At 37.5% G+C, this 21,761-nt stretch overlaps 1 protein-coding gene across 1 annotated transcript in view; it reads right to left on the bottom strand.

Annotated features, from left to right (window-relative positions):
• Positions 1–21,761, bottom strand: part of LOC124775445 (Down syndrome cell adhesion molecule-like protein Dscam2) — a 91,994-nt gene that overhangs the window by 41,066 nt on the left and 29,167 nt on the right. The window contains exons 4-6 of the mRNA XM_047250278.1: positions 19,651–19,944; positions 17,440–17,616; positions 2,916–3,217 (exon numbers count right to left, since the gene is read on the bottom strand). Coding sequence (XP_047106234.1) covers positions 2,916–3,217; positions 17,440–17,616; positions 19,651–19,944 — 773 coding nt within the window. The remainder of the gene's footprint in view (positions 1–2,915; positions 3,218–17,439; positions 17,617–19,650; positions 19,945–21,761) is intronic.

Genomic DNA, 21,761 nt, shown 5'->3' with positions numbered 1-21,761 from the left:
AAAATGTGATGGGTATTGCATTACACTACCTCTGTTGACACTTATCAACACTCCACATGCAATGACCATTTTCTCCACTTTCTTCAACTTCATTTGATGCTATAGTTATCATTATTTTTGACATGTCATAGGACTAATTTCTATCTGATAAATTGTTGTATATGTACATGTTATTCTGTAATGAGGAAAGCAGTTATTTTGCAAATGGGATCTTCATTTACTGTTTATATAATTTCACTGCAAAGTAAACCATTGTACACTTTGCACTGAGTAGACAATGATCAATAATAACTGAAAAATATTTTCCTGTGATCATAATTCCCTAAGGCACTGCAATGGATTTCCATTTTCTATTCAGGTCTTCATATAACTTGTAAAAGGAGCAGATAAAAAATATTTATTTGTGAAGTTCCATGGATTCTCAATCTATCATCTTTTGCCTGTCAGCAGCTAAGTAACCAGTTTTGCACCAGAATAAAAATGGCTCTCTGAATGATAAATGAATTCATCAATTTTTTCAGATCACCATTGATAATCTGAACCTCAAGAGATAGGTTAGTCTGTATCTCTGTTTCTGAATGTAATAGCAAGCACTGACAAAGATGTTGCAAAATATCATTATAAATTAAATAAAATTCATCTGGGGAAATATAGTGATAATATTTGAGAAAAAATGCATATTTAATCATTATTTACTGAAAAAGGAACAAGTAATGCATATGTAAGACAAAAAAATGAAACACTTCGTTCAGCAACTTATACTCTATAACTTAACAGCAACAACTGCTAATACTAATGCTACTAAGGCTGCTTATTTTGTTTTCTCTCACTTTTGTCCTATGGCATAATTTTTTGGGGTAACCAACCAATGGAAAATAAAGTGCTCATCACTCAGAAAATTGCTATTCAAATTATGAGAGGAAATTATCCAGGCAGAAATCATTTTAAAATGAATAAAATGTTAACAATGATATGTTAACAATAATATGTCCTATCATTTATGTGCTTTTTAATTAATAGCCTCCCCATGCACGAAATCAATAGTGCCTTTCATGACTGCGACACAAGATCAAAACACAACTCACGTGTTGATAGGGAAAACTTGACTATAGTACAAAATGGGGTACACTGCTCAAACACAAAGGTGTTTGGATACGAAAAGTATTACCAGTGTAATGCCACAACTTAAGAGTAAATTGAGGGATTATATCCTGGAAAACTCTTTTTACTCTTTTGATGAATTCTTGAATGTAAACATTTCTACATTGTTTGAATATAATAGAGGGAAACATTCCACGTGGGAAAAATATACTAATGTCTGCCTGTGTCTGTATATGTGCAAATGGATATGTGTGTCTGTGCAAGTGTATACCTGTCCTTTTTTCCCCCCAAGGTAAGTCTTTCCGCTCCCGGGATTGGAATGACTCCTTACCCTCTCCCTTAAAACCCACATACTTTCGTCTTTCCCTCTCCTTCCCTCTTTCCTGATGAAGCAACCTTGGGTTGCGAAAGCTTGAAATTTGTGTGTGTGTTTTTTATTGTCTCTATCAACATACCAACACTCTCTCATTTGGTAAGTTACAGCATCTTTGTATATTTCTACATTGTTTTGTAGCTTAGGTGTGATGTATTGTACTTGTAACATTTGCTTTTACCACTTTGTAACTGAACATGATAATGTACATCAGCATGGACATTTTCACTCAAGCTAATGATGTACTTCAGTTCTAGCAGATTTATAATTTGTATTGTGGAATACTTGCAATTTATTATTTGATTGTTTTATACTTCTGTTTTGCTGTAGGGAATTGCTGCAGGAAATGTCTAAGTTTGTAATTGTTAGCATATTTTGTTTTTCTGTACATACTATAATATATATCTATTAGCATCACAAGTACTGTTGTCATGTATAATTATGACTCATTACATATCCATGTGATCTTGTACACTAGATCAATGGAATAAATAAATAAGACACTTCAATCTCTAAAATACAAGGAAAAGATAGACTGCTTCTCACCATAAAGATTACATGCTGAGTTGCAGACAGGCACAACAAAAAGACACTTACACATTAGCGTATGGGCAAAGCCTTCTTCAGAAAAGCAGATGCAAGCACTTTCATTCACACAAATGAGCACACCTCACACACACATGACCACCATCTATGACTGCTTGGACCAGAATGCATTATATTGTACATATTCCTTCTATTGTTGACATTTTAACCTGGAGTTCCTATTGTTTGATTTTACATTTCAGTCCCTAGTTTTCATACTATTAAGATTGTTTCTGCATCAGAAGAATCATAAAAGAAATTGGAGGGCAGGGTAAGCTATACAAATGCTGAAGGGAGGCTAAAGGTTCTCAGATCCATGCTTAGTCACCAGATGTAAGGCTTTCATCTTTTTTGCTCATGTTATTTCTCATAATCCAGAACATAGAGTGACTTTCCTTCCTTTCAGCACCTTTATGTCTCAATCCTTTCTTCCTATTTCCTACATTTCTCTTTTACTGATGGAAGGAAGGCTTAAAATTACTGAGAGCTATAGCTTGGAGACTATTTTTAACTCTTGTGTCTTTCAAGCTACCATATTTCTGTTTCAGTGTTTTGTAAGTAGATGCTTTCCATCTGACCAAGCATGCTTTCTTTCCATATTGTTATTAATGCAATCAGATACACACATTATGTGCAATATATTTTGCAATGTGTTAAAAATGTTTACAGAGCATTCAGTGACTATGAATCACTGAGTCTGGCATCACTCAAAGTCATTTAAAGCATCCGTTTCAACAAATTTAAGTGAAGACAGAATTTATCTGCATTAGTATTCAGAAATCTTTGTCAAACTCCATTAATAAACATATGGTCTAAAAATGGATATACATACATGTTCAAAGACACAATATACTACCTTATATGTATCAGTATTGGCTCCCTTTATGTACTGACTGTGTGAGCAGTGATCAATAGTTTGTGGTGTACTTTCCATTGCTCCTTCACCACCTGTGGAATTAGGTACCTGGAAAGTTGCATAAGGGCTAATATCTTGTCTGCGCCCCAATGATATGTGCACTGGAGTGGGCAAGCACAATGATTCATTTGGGCTTGAACTGACCATTGCACCACATCCAATACTACCTCCTGCTGTTGTGTCAGACTCACATCTTCCAGTCTTCTGTACATCAGGCACAAGTCCTATCTGTGATGGCTTTTCTGTAAAATAAATGGCAATTATAAGTATGCATGGGAAATATGCCAAGGATTGTTGATAATTAACACAGTGTGCTAAAGTATGTAAAAAATTTTTACGAGATTGTGGGACAAGGAAAAGAAATGGGTGCAAAAATTCAAAGAAAAGCATACAGTTAAAATAGAAGGTACATCAAAATATTAATTTAGAATACAAAAATAAATTCACACACACACATTTATCACAGACCCCAGTTTGAATTAGAATTTCGGAAATATAGCACAAGTCAATGAAATGCTTTAACATGCTATATCTGGTATCAAACAGGTTTTGTTTGCTATATTAAATATTCTTCACTAATGATAATCATGATGATGGGAAGACCCCCTACCCCTTCCTGAAGACATTTATATACTCACAGGTCTAGTTTGACAACGGTGAAACAGTTTTAGTCAGCAGTGGACTTAAAGTAGGAACCATTCCAGGACACACCTGAACTAATTTAGGATATGAAAAACTTACTTCCAGATGGCAGGATGGAGATTTGAGTCTCCACCCTTCCATATCAAAAATTGCAGAAATGTAATTGATAGTATGCAGGACATCATTTGGTTACTATTTCAGCTTTATACTCAAAGAAAGTTCATTTATATGTATAGTTTTTCTTTTCTTGTGTGCTTGATGCACATCATTATCATTCACAGTATAATTTACATGTAACAGATGACAACTGTATAAGTAGTTCATGCAGGAACATTTTCTTTACTCAAAATTTATGATTCAGGAAAACCATGTGCACATAAAAATCCATCCCAGGTAATAATTGTTTGTTTTAGGATTGACATATCTTCAATATAAATAAAATTTAAATTTTACTGAAACTTTTTTGTTTCAAGAAAAGTTTTCATATAAAATTATTTTTGTCATAAGAATTCCAGAGTCTTCAAATATTGAAATGTAATCTTTTCAAAACTCCAATGTTAGGCCCTATTGTCTTATGGTGTTGACTTTTCTACTTTCAAAAATATATACATTTACTACAATAACCTGTTATTTAATGAAATCTTCAGGATCCAAAATATGAGTTCTTGCCAGGCTTTTGTAGAACTTGGGGATATAAGTGCACACCCAAAAATCTTCTCCAGAGAGCAGAACCTGATTATTGGTAGCTTTTGAAGAATAGATAGTCAACAAAATCATTGCAAAAACTGTATACGTATTACCATCAGTGTTTACAGCAGGTTGCCTCTTTTTAATGCTTTAAATGATACAGTAATCCACTTGTGTCCCTTTATGCAGTTTTGGCCCCTCAAACCATCCTATATAAATCATAACAATGGTTTTTGTATGTTTGTGTATAGGAAAATGAACGATTTCTCAGAACATAGCGAGATGGCAATGTCTTACATTTCATTTTCCTGTAGAAGGCTCCAAAGAGTTCTGGTTACTTCTAAAATTTTTCAGAATGATACACAGAGTTCTACGCTCTAATATTTGGGATGAATTTCATCATGTGTTTTATCAGTTAGTCAAATGACCCAAAATACCATGTGTTTGAACTATTCTTGGTCATTCTCAGTACACACAGTACTCTGATACACACATCAATAAGTGTGCAAAGGCTGTCTTATCCTTATTCTATTTTTGCCCAGATAGTAAGTTCTATGTGTTACAGGATTGGCTGATACTGCCCCAAATCCTCGAGTGAAATGTAGAAACAAATACAAGGACACTGATTCCAATCTGCTCATCGCTGTTGACTTACACATCACTTATTATTTATTATTTTCATAAGAATTTGTTTTAATATATGAACAACAAATACAACTGAAATCTGAATTTCATTGACGTTATCATTCTGATCCATATTGAGGGCATATTCGCCAATGGCACATACTAAATTTAATGTCCACACAGGACTTGAATCTGTGGTCACCTATTACTTTCCCAGAGTCCATCTGATGACAGCAGTCCAACCACCATGACATTCTTTATTGGCATGTAGAAATATTTTCAGTGTGTCCACAAAGATTTCTGCTGCTCATTTACCATTAGTCATTAAACAACATTATTATTTTCATTAGAACTTGTTTTAAAAATATTTTATCTTCTTGCAGCTTCATAATCATTTTTGAAAAATAAAATATAAGTTTCAAAGCATAATTCTATGTGATTGTTGTGGTAAACATATTTTATGCTTTTCTTTTTTTTTAAAAAAAGAAAATGTCTTTCAGTTCAACATTCAACTTTTATAGCAAATTACCAAATCAATTACATTACTTTAATTCCTACAGCAGCCACCAGCAAGCATGAAATGAAAATGACTAAAAATCTGAGAATGGGAACTTTGATCACATTTGCTCGAGAAATACATGCCCATATGGGAACTGAATCACAAAAACTAACAAGTGAGAACAATCAATGGAGAGCTTGAAGTGTGGACTGAAAACCAAGAACCAAGTATCAAGATTGCTTCTTGAGAACACAGAGAATAGAGAACTTTGTGGTTCTTAGTGTATGCACCACTACTGTCAGTTATGGTTGAGAAGCCACTCATTAATGTACACTCCTGGAAATGGAAAAAAGAACACATTGACACCGGTGTGTCAGACCCACCATACTTGCTCCGGACACTGCGAGAGGGCTGTACAAGCAATGATCGCACGCACGGCACAGCGGACACACCAGGAACCGCAGTGTTGGCCGTCGAATGGCGCTAGCTGCGCAGCATTTGTGCACCGCCGCCGTCAGTGTCAGCCAGTTTGCCGTGGCATACGGAGCTCCATCGCAGTCTTTAACACTGGTAGCATGCCGCGACAGCGTGGACGTGAACCGTATGTGCAGTTGACGGACTTTGAGCGAGGGCGTATAGTGGGCATGCGGGAGGCCGGGTGGACGTACCGCCGAATTGCTCAACACGTGGGGCGTGAGGTCTCCACAGTACATCGATGTTGTCGCCAGTGGTCGGCGGAAGGTGCACGTGCCCGTCGACCTGGGACCGGACCACAGCGACGCACGGATGCACGCCAAGACCGTAGGATCCTACGCAGTGCCGTAGGGGACCGCACCGCCACTTCCCAGCAAATTAGGGACACTGTTGCTCCTGGGGTATCGGCGAGGACCATTCGCAACCGTCTCCATGAAGCTGGGCTACGGTCCCGCACACCGTTAGGCCGTCTTCCGCTCACGCCCCAACATCGTGCAGCCCACCTCCAGTGGTGTCGCGACAGGCGTGAATGGAGGGACGAATGGAGACGTGTCGTCTTCAGCGATGAGAGTCGCTTCTGCCTTGGTGCCAATGATGGTCGTATGCGTGTTTCGCACCGTGCAGGTGAGCGCCACAATCAGGACTGCATACGACCGAGGCACACAGGGCCAACTCCCGGCATCATGGTGTGGGGAGCGATCTCCTACACTGGCCGTACACCACTGGTGATCATCGAGGGGACACTGAATAGTGCACGGTACATCCAAACCGTCATCGAACCCATCGTTCTACCATTCCTAGACCGGCAAGGGAACTTGCTGTTCCAACAGGACAATGCACGTCCGCATGTATCCTGTGCCACCCAACGTGCTCTAGAAGGTGTAAGTCAACTACCCTGGCCAGCAAGATCTCCGGATCTGTCCCCCATTGAGCATGTTTGGGACTGGATGAAGCGTCGTCTCACGCAGTCTGCACGTCCAGCACGAACGCTGGTCCAACTGAGGCGCCAGGTGGAAATGGCATGGCAAGCCGTTCCACAGGACTACATCCAGCATCTCTACGATCGTCTCCATGGGAGAATAGCAGCCTGCATTGCTGCGAAAGGTGGATATACACTGTACTAGTGCCGACATTGTGCATGCTGTGTTGCCTGTGTCTATGTGCCTGTGGTTCTGTCAGTGTGATCATGTGATGTATCTGACCCCAGGAATGTGTCAATAAAGTTTCCCCTTCCTGGGACAATGAATTCACGGTGTTCTTATTTCAATTTCCAGGAGTGTATATAGAGTCTGCATTTACCCTATGCTGAATAAAATTCTGTGTATTCTATCATTTGTATCCCCATGAACTGACACTCATTATTTAAGTTAGACACTTTGAAATCTTTGTGTATTACTGAACTATTTTATGATGAATATGAATCTTGATATGTGAAATATTATCATAATTAATATGACCATTGAAAATAAATATGTGTCAGTTGAAAATTAACTTCAATGGTCTTGACTTGAATTATTTAAAAACTTGTCTAAACTATCTAGCAGTCAGGTATCTGATGTTAACTGAAGATGATTTATGAGTCAGTAAAAGGGCATTGACGTAAGAACCCTTATTTATCTACTACTGATTGTACTGGTATTTTTCAAAGAAAATTTTTGCCTGTTGTTGTTGTGGTCTGCAGTCCTGAGACTGATTTGATGCAGCTCTCGATGCTACTCTATCCTGTGCAAGCTTCTTCATCTCCCAGTACCTACTGCGACCTACATCCTTCTGAATTTAGAGTATTCATCTCTTGGTCTCCCTCTACAATTTGTACCCTCCATGCTACCATCCAATACTAAATTGGTGATCCCTTCATTCCTCAGAATATGCCCTACCAACCGATCCCTTCATCTAGTCAAGTTGTGACACAAATTTCTCTTCTCTCCAATTCTAATCAATACCTCCTCATTAGTTATGTGACCTACCCATCTAATCTTCAGCATTCTTCTGTAGCACCACATTTTGAAAGCTTCTATTCTCTTCTTGTCTAAACTATTTATCGTCCATGTTTCACTTCCATACATGGTTACACTCCATACAAATACTTTCAGAAATGGTTTCCTGACACTTAAATCTATACTCAATGTTAATGAATTACTTTTCTTCAGAAATGCTTTCCTTGCCATTGCCAGTCTAGATTTTATATCCTCTCTACTTTGACCATCATCAGTTATTTAGCTCCCCAAATAGCAAAACTCCTTTACTACTTTAAGCGTTTCATTTCCTAATCTACTTCCCGCAGCATCACCCAATTTAATTCGACTACATTCAATTATCCTCATTTTGCTTTTGTTGATGTTCATCTTATATCCTCCTTTCAAGACACTGTCCATTCCGTTCAGCTGCTCTTCCAGGTCCTTTGCTGCCTCTGACAGAATTACAATATCATCGGCGAACCTCAAAGTTTTTATTTCTTCTCCATGGATTTTAATTCCTACTCCAAATTTTTCTTTTGTTTCCTTTACTGCTTGCTTGATATACAGATTGAATAACATCAGCGATAGGCTACAACCCTGTCTCACCCCCTTCCCAACCACTGCTTCCCTTTCATGCCCCTCAACCTTTATAACTGCCATCTGGTTTCTGTACAAATTGTAAATAGCCTTTTGCTACCTTTATTTTACCACTGCCACCTTCAGAATTTGAAAGAGAGCATTCCAGTTAACGCTGCCAAAACTTGCTCTAAGTGTACAAATGCTAGAAATGTAGGTTTGCCTTTTCTATTTTCTAAGATAAGTTGTAGGGTCAGTATTGACTCACACGTTCCAACATTTCTACAGAATCCAAACTGATCTTCCCCAAGGTCAGCTTCTACTAGTTTTTCCATTTGCCTGTAAAGAATTCGTGTTAGTATTTTGCAGCTGTGGCTTATTAAACTCATATTGTGGTAATTTTCACACCTGTCAGCAAATGCTTTCTTTGGGATTGGAATTATTATATTCTTCTTGAAGTCTGAGGGTATTTCGCCTGTCTCATACATCTTGCTCACAAGATGGTAGAGTTTTGTCAGGACTGGCTCTCCCAAGGCCGTCAGTAGTTCTAATGGAATGTTGTCTACTCCCAGGGCCTCGTTTCGACTTAGGTCTTTCAGTGCTCTGTCAAACTCTTCATGCAGTATCATATCTCCTATTTCATCTTCATCTACATTCTCTTCCATTTCCATAATATTATCCTCAAGAACATCGCCCTTGTATAGATGCTCTATATACTCCTTCCACCTTTCTGCTTTCCCTTCTTTGTTTAGAACAGGTTTCCATCTGAGCTCTTGATATTCGTGCAAGTGGTTCTGTTTCCTCCGAAGGTCTCTTTAATTTTCCTGTAGGAAGTATCTCTCTTACCCCTGGTGATATGCATCTCTACATCCTTACATTTGTCCTCTAGCCATCCCTGCTTTGCCATTTTGCACTTCCTGTCGATCTCATTTTTGAGATGTTTGTATTCCTTTTTGCCTGCTTCATTTACTGCATTTTTATATTTTCTCCATTCATCAATTAAATTCAATATTTCTTCTGTCACCCAAGGATTTCTATTACCCCTCATTTTTTTACCTACTTGATTCTCTGCTGCCTTCACAATTTCATCTCTCAAAGCTACACATTCTTCTTCTACTGTATTTCCTTTGCCCATTCTTGTCAATCATTCCCTAATGCTCTCCCTGAAGCTCTCTACAACCTCTGGTTCTTTCAGTGTATCCAGGTCCCATCTCCTCAAATTCTAACCTTTTTGCAGTTTCTTCAGTTTTAATCTACAGTTCATAATCAATAGATTGGGGTCAGAGTCCACATCTACCCCTGGAAATGTCTTACAATTTAAAACCTGGTTCCTAAATCTCTGTCTTACCATTATTTAATCTATCTGAAACCTTATAGTATCTCCATGCCTCGTCAATCTATACAACCTTCTTTAATGATTCTTGAATCAAGTGTTAGGTATGATTAAGCTATGCTCTGTGCAAAATTCTTTCCTTACCCCCATTCCATATTCACCTACTACGTTTTCTTCTCTTCCTTTTCCTACTATTGAATTCCAGTCACCCATGACTATTAAAAATTTTCATCTCGCTTGACTATCTGGATAATTTCTCATCATACATTTCATCAATCTCTCTGTCATCTGCAGAGCTAGTTGGCATATAAACTTATACTACTGCGGTAGGTGTGGGCTTTGTATCTTTCTTGGCCACAGTAATGCATTCACTATGCTGTTTGTAGTAGCTTACCCACATTCCTCTTTTCCTATTCATTATTGAACCTACTCCTGCATTACCCAATTTGATTTTGTATTTATAACCCTGTATTCACCTGACCAGAAGTCTTGTTCCTCCTGCCACCAAACTTCACTAATTCCCACTGTATCTAACTTTAACCTATCCATTTCCCTTTTTTAACTTTCTAATCTACCTGCCCTATTAAGGGATGTGACATTCCACGCTCCGATCCGTAGAACACCAGTTTTCTTTCTCTTGATAACAACATCCTCCTGAGTAGTCCCCACATGGATATGCAAATGGGGGACTGTTTTACCTCAAGAATATTTTACCCAAGAGGACGCCATCATCATTTAACCATACGGTAAAGTTGCATGCCCTCGGGAAAAATTACGGCTGTAGTTTCCCCTTGCTTTCAGCCGTTTGCAGTACCAGCACAGCAAGGCCGATTTGGTTAATGTTACAAGGCCAGATCAGTCAATCATGCAGACTGTTGCCCCTGCAACTACTGAAAAGGCTGATGCCCCTCTTCAGGAACCACACGTTTGTCTGGCCTTTCAACTGATACCCCTCCGTTGAGGTTGCAGCTATGGTACAGCTATCTGTATCACTGAGGCACGCAAGCCTCCCCACCAACGGCAAGTTCCTTGGTTCATGGGGAGTGGGGTGGAGGGGATTTTTGCCTACATCTGTAAATACAAAATGCTGATTACAATATGTTACTACTTGTCATGATGCTTCACATAAATAGTGCTACTTGTTATGTAGCCAACACAACTTTTCAATCACTGAGTTTGCAATGTTAAGTAATTTGTAAAGGAATAGTTAATGGAACATATTTTTAGTTTTCTTTTGAATTGTTTGGCTTTAAAAATTTTTTGCTCTGTATTAGATAGGAGCTTCTCAAATATCTTTGCACTAGAGAATGTAACTTCACTCTGGATCTTAGAAAAAGAAGAACAGCCTATATAAAAACTATTTCTGTATACTAATTGTGACTGTGTAGACTGTAGTTCAACTGAAACTGTTTTTATTGTCAGCAATAAAAAATCATGGAATAAATATGTGTACTGAGACAAGACTATATAAATTCCAAGGTTCTTAGAAAAAAAAGCTTCTGTAACATGTGTATTTATCTTCCTTACTCACTATTTATCCTGCTCACTTCTGTTGACTAAGTATTTTATTTACGTAAGGTGAACTGCCTAAATGTGAGTCCATAAGACAACAGGAAGTGATAATATGTGGAATAAGCCAACTTTCTTGTCTTTAGATCAACATGATGAGAGATATTCCCAAGGGTAACCATGCTGAACTGATTTTCTAGACTGCTTTCACTATGTTTTGACTTCATTTTGGTTTGTTATCCATCTGTATCCCAGACATACAGTGTTTCATTTAGTATACAATCATTAACATCTGCTTCTGATGGTAACAGGTAACTATCGCATGTTTAAAATCACATTATGTGAGTCTTTATGAGATCAAGCATTAAACTGTTTGCTGGGAACCAGTTTTAGGCTGTTCAGCTAGAATCTGAGCTTTGTCTGGTGAAGATGACTTTCGACTCTTTATTAGTATCAGTAAGCTTGTTGTAAGGTTATGATAGTAAGATTACTGTGTCTTTAGAGCTCTTTGGATGATTTTTAGTTTGGTAGAAGGTAGCTTGATGAATGGAGGAATGTAGGACTGAAATGAGAATGGTAGTCATACTGTACAACAAATTACCACAAGAAATTAAAGAAATAAATGAGCCCCTCACTTTCAGACAAAAGCTTAAAACCTTTTTAGTAAGTAAAAGTTGTTATACTGTAAAAGAATATTTAACATAGATGTAGATTATTAGCAACATATGACATTATCACCAAAATATTATGTAATTATAAATATGTGTATGACTAGTTATAAAAACTACACAAAATATGAGAAACCTGTTTAATTGTAAATGTAAATGTGTGCTTATGTGTTGTAATCTGACGACATCCATACAATATTTATTGTTCCATGGATGAATAAATAAATAAATAAATAAATAAAAAATAAATAAACTACTAAGCAAATGAGAAGAAAAGCAGGGGCTTGTGTTCATCATTTGTCATCATAGATAATTGTTCTAGTGAAACAAAAAGTTTTGATTTAACTGTTGCCTTCTTAAAGTTTTAAGGTTTTGTTCTTCAAAGTAATATTTTTATTTAGTTACTTTTCTCCCACTCTGAAACCTTACAAGTGGCAATGAGTGATTAGCACAATCTTTGGTGCAGAAGAATATGAAGGAGCCCATACTGAAATTAAATATTAAAATTAAAAGTGCTAATGAAGAGACTAATTTTACATGCCAACAAAGGAACTGACTGGTGAGAGAGTAGACATTCTTGAACAGTGAGTAGCAACCAGCATAATTAACCTCCCACTGCTGGAATGAACATCAAGTGAGAAATGGAGTGACGTTATATGTTGAACAACTAAGACGGCCACAAGAATGCTGTGGAGCAATTTCCAACACCACAGAGTACACTATGCCGTGCATTCACAACAGTTCAAGAGAACAAGAATTAAGTGCTTCAAGAAGCAAAGCTGTAGTTTTGCTTAGAATTGCTCCAGTAGAATGTTTGGAAATAACAGTTGAATTTTTGGGTGTGAAATAGCATCTGAAGATTTTGAATTATATTTTGTAATTATACTGGGTGATTCAAAGAGAAAGAAAAGGTTTCAGTTGTTTATTATGCACAAACTATAAAAGATGGAAACACATTGCACATGTCATCAGATAGAGGAAGGTTCAAAGTTTTGACACTGCTGCAGTGTTGTTTGTTCATAGAAATATGGCAACTACACCACAAGAGAAATCATTTTGTGTATTGGATATTGTACAGAGTCAGGAATGTTGTACCTCGACATACTAGAAAACTGATTGTTTCCTCAATTTCATGAAGTTTCCAATGATTTCATTTCTATGCAAAATGGTGCCCTGCCTCACTATCACCTGGAGGTATGGGATTATCTTAACAATATTATCTCACAGTGTTGGATTGGAAGAGGTAGTCAACAAGATCTTGTTCATTACTTTTGGCATCCCAGGTCACCAGAGCTCACACACTGCAGTTGTTTTTCTGTGGGGGTACATAAAAGGCAGAGTCTTTGTCCCAAATATGGCAGCTACTCTTCAAGAGTTGAGAAATCAAATTGTTGAAGCTGTCAGTTCAATTCAATAAACAGGGAACTGTGGTTTCAAGTGTGAAACAAAATGGGCTACTGTTTTGATATTTCTTGAACAATGCATAGTGCTAATGGTGAATGTATGGTACAGCATCTGTGCGAATGTAAACTTTGAACCTTCCTCTATCCAGTGACATGCCCAATATGTTTCTGTGTTTCACAATTGATCTGTAATAGTAAATTGAAATCTGTTCTTTCTTTTTGAATCACCCCATATCTTACTTATTTGTTCAAGCTAAGTGCGATTGTCAAATTTGTACTATTTCAATTTATAACTGTAACAAAACAGCAGATAAATAAGGACCAGAATGATAACAAAATGGAAGAAGGAGATGAAGATTCAGGATTTTTGGACAATAGTGATGTCAGTGGTAAAACAGGTCCCCATCAGATCACTGTCCGCCCCTGGTAGCTGAGTAATCAGCATGACAGAATGTCAATCCTAAGGGCCCGGGTTGAATTCCCAGCTGGGTCAGAGATTTTCTTCACTCAGGGACTGGTGTTGTGTTGTCCTAATCATCGTCATTTCATCCCCATTGACGCGCAAGCCGCCGAAGTGGCACCAAATCGAAAGACTTGCACCCGGTGAACGGTCTACCCGACAGGAGGCCCCAGTCACACAACATTAATTATCAGATCACTTAAGTTAACAACTGTTGGGCTTGGCTAGCACTTGGATGGGTCACTGTCTGGCTCTGCCAACAGCACTCAGCCCTTGTGAGGCAAACTGAGAAGTAGTGACACTGGTCATGAAAACTGAAAACCACAGGAAACATAGTGTGCTGACCTCATGCCCCTCTGTGTCTGCATCCAGTGAAGCCTAAGGGCTTGGAACGACATAATGGCCAGTTGGTACCCTACAATGCCTGTATAGATGGCGTCTGTTTTTGTTTTTTTGTTTTTTAGTGATGTCAGACGAGGAAAATCTTACATTCACTAGTGTGTCTTGTTGGTGGTCATGTAAAGATCAACAAAAGGAAGAGCTGACTGTTAGTGAATGGGGAATACAAAATTAACCCATAGCATTGATGGGTTTAATAATGTGAAAGCTGGTGGAACAATTGCAAAAGAAAAAAGAACAGGAGGCACAATGATTAAAGAAAAATAATAACTTGAAGAATTTCTGAGTCAATATATGAAAAGTTGGAAGACTATACAGGTAGATATGTGGGATTAGGTGCAAACAATCAGGGAAGAATTTCTGAATTGGAAGCAAGACTACAAAACAAATCTGAAACAGATGGAAATATGGGAGGGAAAATACAAGTCAGTGTGGATTAACTAAGGAACAAAATGTGAAAATAGAAAGTGACTTACAAGTAGTGCATAGTGATGTACAAAACTCCAGGATATTGTAGTGGAAATACACAAGAAATGTGATAGACCTTGTAATGAAATGGAAATAACAAGGTGTGACATCATTAAGAAAAATAACAAGATCAAAAGGACCCAAAAGGCTTGATCTAGCCTGACAAACAGTTAGCAAATTTCAAAGGAAGCTGTCCTATCAGTTGGACAGAAGAGGAAAAGGTCAGTTTTGCATTGAGGAAGCTAACAGGAGATGCAGCCATGAAGTGTATATGTGTAGGAACAAGAGGAAAAGCTATGGAGATTTTGAGACGGCATTCTGGAAGAATACAGGTAAGAAGAAAAACAGACAGAAGGAAAGCTGACATTAGTAATTCGACCAAAATATTGAAGAAGGAACATACGTGGAGGGAATGCACAGCAATGAAAACAGAGTGAACCATGAAGAAGATGCAAAATAAGAATCAGACAAAAGATTTGTGGCCATCTCAAGAACATCAAAGGCGTAAGAAATAAGAAGACACACATCATATTTTGCTGTGTGAAAAGGAACAGAAGAAAGAAGAAAAGTACAAATTAAGCAGTAGCAAGAGTGAATCTACTCCCATGTAAATCAACTGAAAGCTCTTGGTGGAAATTCCCGAACTTTTGAGTGTAACAGTCATGTCCCTTTCAAGTTCAGTGAGTTCTCTCTGCTCACTCATTTATAAACCCCTGGATGTAAAGCCTAATGTCACAAGGAGTGCAATTCACAGAGATGTTGGCAGCATACTGAGTGTTAATGTGATAACATCACTAGACCTGATGGGATATCTTTCAAGTCTTCATCAGCTCTGCAATAGAACTGATTTCTCTTCTACAAGCTCATTCTAGTATATAACTTTTGTGGAAGACCATGAAGGTCATTTCAAATTTATTTATGTATTTTTTAGATCACCGTAGACAATTTTCTAGAAGACCATGAAGGTCATTCCAAATTGTTTAGAAACCCCACAGGATGGACTTATGAAAATAAATGCCTGCACTGATGACATTAGTTTCTTGTAGAGATATGGAACTGTTTATATGTTCACACATGACAACTGATTTGGAGACCAAATGGTCCCTGTAAGCAGCAGGACTGTTGAAAATTTTGGAACTGAAAATTGCATGAAACTCAGCTCTATCCATTCATTTATAAGTTCTAGAATGAGACACACAATGACACTTGATTGATTCCACATTTCTTAACTTTTGGAATGTATTGAATACAATTTTAGACTGATGCTCTCTTTAAAGAGATTCTTACAGGGTATAAAACTAGCTAAAGGTCGGGACTGGGAATTTTCTAGTGAGAACACCCGGTATGCTGCTACCAACAACAAAAATTAATATCAGCTGCACATGAACACAGTGTGACAGGACAATAACTATATACATTTCATATTAACTACTTTGTAGCTCTCAGAGAGTGTTACTAGTATATGGAGATGGTACTGGTAGGAAATTGCTGCAAAGCTTGGAGGACATCACATTGGCAACACTTGACAAAAAGTTTGCTAGTTGACTCTCAATACTCTAAAGCACCAGTGCAGTTGAGAAGCTTTTACATCATTTGATTATATCATGTGCAACAATTTGTTGGTTTGAAGTTACAGCAGTCAAATATTTAATCTTTATTGTCCATAGCCATAACTACGTAATTCCAGCCCTACATACTATATTCTGCAGCTCACATCCCTGTCTAAGTTTTAGAATGACTACAAGTGACAGTTCATTTCACTTTTTGCATCAAAGGAGGAGTATTTTTACTATGGAACATGTGTTCTTCATAAGTGCTACATTTATTGTTTCTAGATATTACTCTCTCATAGTTGATGGCTAACCATGTTTGCTTAATCAAGAACATGTCTGAATCATGAAATGAATGTTTACAGCTGCCTATGAATATTAGTTTTACACATTTTCTCATCCTCAAAATCAAACAAATTCGTCAGAGTTGTTCACATTTTATGAAATCAAAAACTGAGTCACCACTTGATTTTTGTATCTGGCAGTAATTTTAGTTCTGCTTGTGTTTGTAAATGCCTGGCATCACTAATATACAGTTCACAACTAAATACAAATATCACATGCCTCCAAATAAGCAAACAACTCATGTGTGTAATGCATTCACAAAACTGCATTTTTATGGCCATCTTGCCAGAATTTATGATCAGAATTAATGTTATGAATAATCCTACAGAGGCAAAGAAAAAAAAAAATTAAATACCAGATGAATCACAAAAATGGAAAAAACAGCAGCTTTTTGCAATGGGTATTTCTTATCAGTCTGTGATCCACTACATATTTGCTGCTCTTATAAACAAAAAGTAAAGCAAATAGCCTTTATTAATATTACATAAGTCAACTTTTATTCATGATAGTTGACAGCAAATGAAGCAAAATATAACAATTTATAATGGCTGATTGTATAAATATATTTTCTGATTTGTTCTACATCCCTAGAGAATAATTTATGCTAGTATCTTTAGAACATGAAAAGAAAACTAATGTGTGACTTTAAAGACAACATAATTTTGTTGAGATGTAAACAGGAATTTCATTATAATGTCTGGTGACACAGTTTTTACAAGTTTATTGTTTTCCTCTTCCCTTAATAGTCACAATACTAAGCTGACATGTTCGTAATATAAGCTAAGAGAAACAAAACAATGTTACAAGTGTCTTTTCTGCAGGTTTCTATAAGACATCTGAACATTATAAGAATGAAACCTTCTTCTTACCTCCATACTTATTTGCATTGTATAATTCTTGTTTTCTCTTCATATACAAGAAAAATCCTGCACCAGACACAACTATGATGACTAAAGCAGCTCCTGTTGGTATTATTATTCCAAGATCACTAAAGATACTGTTTTGACCATAACCAGAGTGAATGATTAGCTCTGGAGCTACAATAGCTGTAAATAAACATGAAGATGAATTCCACATATAAAAATTTCATAAATCAAATTATTTGTTTGGTAAATTCTGATGCTGTTGTGCAACAATGAAAATAATATCAACAAGTGAATGTAATCTGGGCACAACAACAGGGAAAATGAAATTTAGAGTGTTAATATCTTATGTTCATAAAATTATTCTCAGTTCTCTGAATATTCTGCCTTCAGTATTGTTAAGTGATATGCCACGGTAAAATGACTGCCAAAAAGAACTAGAAATAGATGGGTAAAATTGAGTCTTTTAAGTTGGAAGTAACATCATAAGCCATGCAGAATGTTGTCATATTTGTAACAAAAAGTAATCAACAGAACTTGAAGTTGCACCAACAAAGGTAGCATATTACGAAGTAGTTAAAAGTTAAATATGAGAAGGAAAAAATGTTTTTATGGGGGATGAGGAAAGGGAAATCTAATAGGTTTGAGAAATAAATCCGCCACACATGAAATTCAAATTAAAAAATGTAAACACCCTTCGACAAGGAGATGTTTTCATAATTAGAGATAGGTTTATGAATGACCAACTAGAACCTTACACACAGCTTCTCCTTTGGAGGGAAGATATATAAACAAATCTATGACATACTTATGTTCTTGTATTCTTAATACAGGGTCAGTACACTTTAGCCTTCCTCCGCAACCTTCACAATTTACCTGTTACCTGTACGTTAAGTGTGCCAACTTCCTGGACATATGACTTTCACCTCACTGATGCCTCCACAAAGACTTCCACCCATCTAAAGACAACCATCTGCCAGCAGTTACTCCATTTCAATAACTGCCATGCCTTCATACTAAAAAAAATCTCTCCCCCTCATAGTATCTCCACCTCAGAGGCACGGAGAGGCTTAACATGATTCTTTGTGTAATATGGTCTACTTCAATGGCCTCCTTACAACCTATGCAATCTGAACCTCCTCCTTGCTCCCTCTGTCATCTTGTATCTTCTTCTTCCCCCATACCAGCATCTCTGAATTACACAGATGGGAAGTCCCTTACAGCATAGCTCTGACCATACACTTCTAGCCTCAGTCAATCTCTGTTATGCACCCATCTCCAGCCCTGGCCTCATACCTCCCACTTTATTAATTATCTCCAACAGCATTATCCCTGCTGTCTCCCTCTTTTGTTATCAACCACACTCTCTCCCTCTCAAATGACTCATCCACTTCACTATGTGTCACTTGCAACTTCCCTGCCTTTCAGGTCAGTGCCACATTCCTACCTTGTGGCCTTGTCACCTGTCCCTCTCAGCTACTAATCTCCATTCTCTCTACCCCTACCTGCCCCTCCTCTCCTCCTTGATTCTCTCATTGACATCATCAACATAATTGCCCCTCCCCCCACCCCACCCCACTACCACCACTGGGCCAATGTAACAGCCTGGAAAACAATGTAGTCACACATGTGTTTGCTCACTTTTGTTGTTAATGGTCTCTGTGGAAGAACATTACAGAATTACTAACATTTCAGACAATATTGTTTATGTACTTGTTGACCCCAAAATTCAACTATATGAGTTGTTGCATCGAATTCTTCTATTATTTAATTTCTTATGAGACCGTAATTAACTATTATATACAAGCTGCTCTGGTGTGAGCACCACATATTATTCTTGATGCATACTTTCACACAATGAAAACTTTGATTCTTATGTGTGACTTACCACATAATAATGATTCCTTCAGACATTATTGTCTTAGAAGACTTACACTGAAGCTTATATCAAAATATGAAATGATTTACAATTCATTCAATTTTATAATACCTTATAGTAAATTTATGCATGTACATTTCAACTTAATTATAGAATACCTTTCAATAATTTATGGTGACAGTATGTAAATTTAATTTTGTAGCCAGAATAACTGTTTAAACAAACGTATTTATTTTACAATTATTATTCTACAATTATAAAATATAATTTTGCATTGATTATTTTCAATGAAACATAATTACTTAGAGACTATGGGCTATCTTGACTTATATTATTACCTCCAGAATGAGTAAGGGTTACAAAGTCATATTTGTGAATTGTAGACCCTGCACTATTATGTGCTGTCATCCGTAGTGTGTACCAAGTCTCAGGATTAAGATCAAGCACCAAAAATTCTGTTTGATCAAATTTTACATTATTTGAGACTAATGTCCAGTCCACTCCATGTTTTAACTTATATTCTACGACAAATGAAGTTATGGGACAGCCACCATCTCCCCATGATGTAACATTTAAGGAAATTGAAGTTGAGTTGACATGTATGAGGTCAAAGATACTTGGTGCAACTGGAGCTGCAAATAAAACAAAACATTGTTTTGATTTATGTGATTGAATTTCTCATTTATACAGTAAAAACTATTTTTATTGTATTACAGAGCCATAATTAGAGGTAGTTCTGGATGCAGATATCAGAAGATTCCAGCAGTAACAACTACTTTGTTTATAAAAGGCTGTGCTGATGCAGATATCTGTAGGTATATCTGCAAATGTTCACAGTAATAATAATGGATAAAAGTCAGTACCAGTATTATGATTTCATCTGTTTGCATGCAATATACAATAATTATTATGATTGTTTTAAGTCACTATTATCACCTATTTGGGATGGAGTAACACTATATTAGCTTTGATGGGCAGTGTTCTGGAAAATAGGACACAAATAATGCATCAGTACAAAATCAGTGTCTCTCTTAAATAAACACTGCCAGAAAAAAATTACTACACCCTTTTAGATGTTCCCAGTCCACTCAATATTTATTGTGCAATGGTGCACATAGAGTTGATGAAACAATTACTTTCCAGATCAATAGTACAAGCAGTTCTGAGGTAACAGGTATTGACCTATGCAGAAACACCCACATTAGTACATGTTACAACCTGGCATCCAGTCAGTCATACAGATGGTGAATACTGTCCTCGGATATGTTATTCCACACCTGCTCAACCTGTTCACATAGTTCTGTAAGAATTGTCGGTAGATGAGTCACACAAATCTTGTCATACCAAATCCCACATATGCCTGATTGGAGACATGCCTGGAGATCATGCTGCCAGAGCAGTTGCTGCACATCTTGTAGAGCACATTGAGTTTCAAGGGCAGTGTGTGGGTGAGCATTATCCTGTCAGAACAACACATCACTGTGCTGTTGCAAGAATGGCAGAAGAACAAATTTAATAACATTCAACATGTACTGAGGGCCAGTTAGTGTCCCCTCCAGAAATACCAAGTGTGAATAAGAGTTGTAGCTTATAGCATCCCAGACCATAAGACCTAGGGTGGATTTAGTGTGTATTGGACAAATGCACTCTTCAACACAGCACTTACCAGGCCTAAACTGAACATGCAAATGACCATCACTTGCATGCAGGCAGAATCTGCTTTCATCGCTGAAGACCATGGTGTGCCATTCCATCTTCCATGTGATCCTCTGACAGCACCAGTCAAGCAATGCACATTGATGCGGTGATGTGAGTGGAAGATGGGCTAGAGAGTGCATGGTCACAGTCCCACTGCTAATAACAAGTTTGCAAAAATTTGTGTTGACATGTCTGTACTAACAATCCCTCTTATCTGTGTTGTGATGGCTGTATGATCTGCCACTGCTGCCCTTACAACATGATAACACTGGCAGGCATCAGTGATGTGTTGGTGTCCAGAAACATATCTACAGGTGTGAGAATATTCACATGACCACAGACTCCAGCATCATTGCTCAACTGATGTGGCATGTCCAATTTGTGTGGCAATTCTCCACAAGGACATCCCACTACTTTGAAGGCCACAATTTGACCTCTTTGAAACTTGCTCAGTTGGCTATAGGAAGCATGAGTGCATCACTGTGGCATGACAGCCTGCTTGCTTCACACACTGAGCCTTCTGGCTGTGAGCATTTCGTATTAAAGGATAGGCACAGATGGTGCTCTGATGGCTATGCCACTACACTATCTGTTGGCGGATGATGCTGAAACCATTGTCAGTACATCTACTGCCTCCAGGTGGCATATGCCATCATCAGATCAAACTCATCATCATCTATCCAGGTATACTAATTTTTTTCCAGCCATTTATTTATAAGGACACAATGCAACTCTTATTACACTGAGGAGT

Source organism: Schistocerca piceifrons, chromosome 2, assembly GCF_021461385.2.
Source record: "Schistocerca piceifrons isolate TAMUIC-IGC-003096 chromosome 2, iqSchPice1.1, whole genome shotgun sequence".
In the NCBI taxonomy this organism is placed as follows: Eukaryota; Metazoa; Arthropoda; class Insecta; order Orthoptera; family Acrididae; genus Schistocerca; species Schistocerca piceifrons.
Note: the sequence above shows the minus strand (reverse complement) of the source record. Positions and strands in the feature narration are given on the sequence as shown.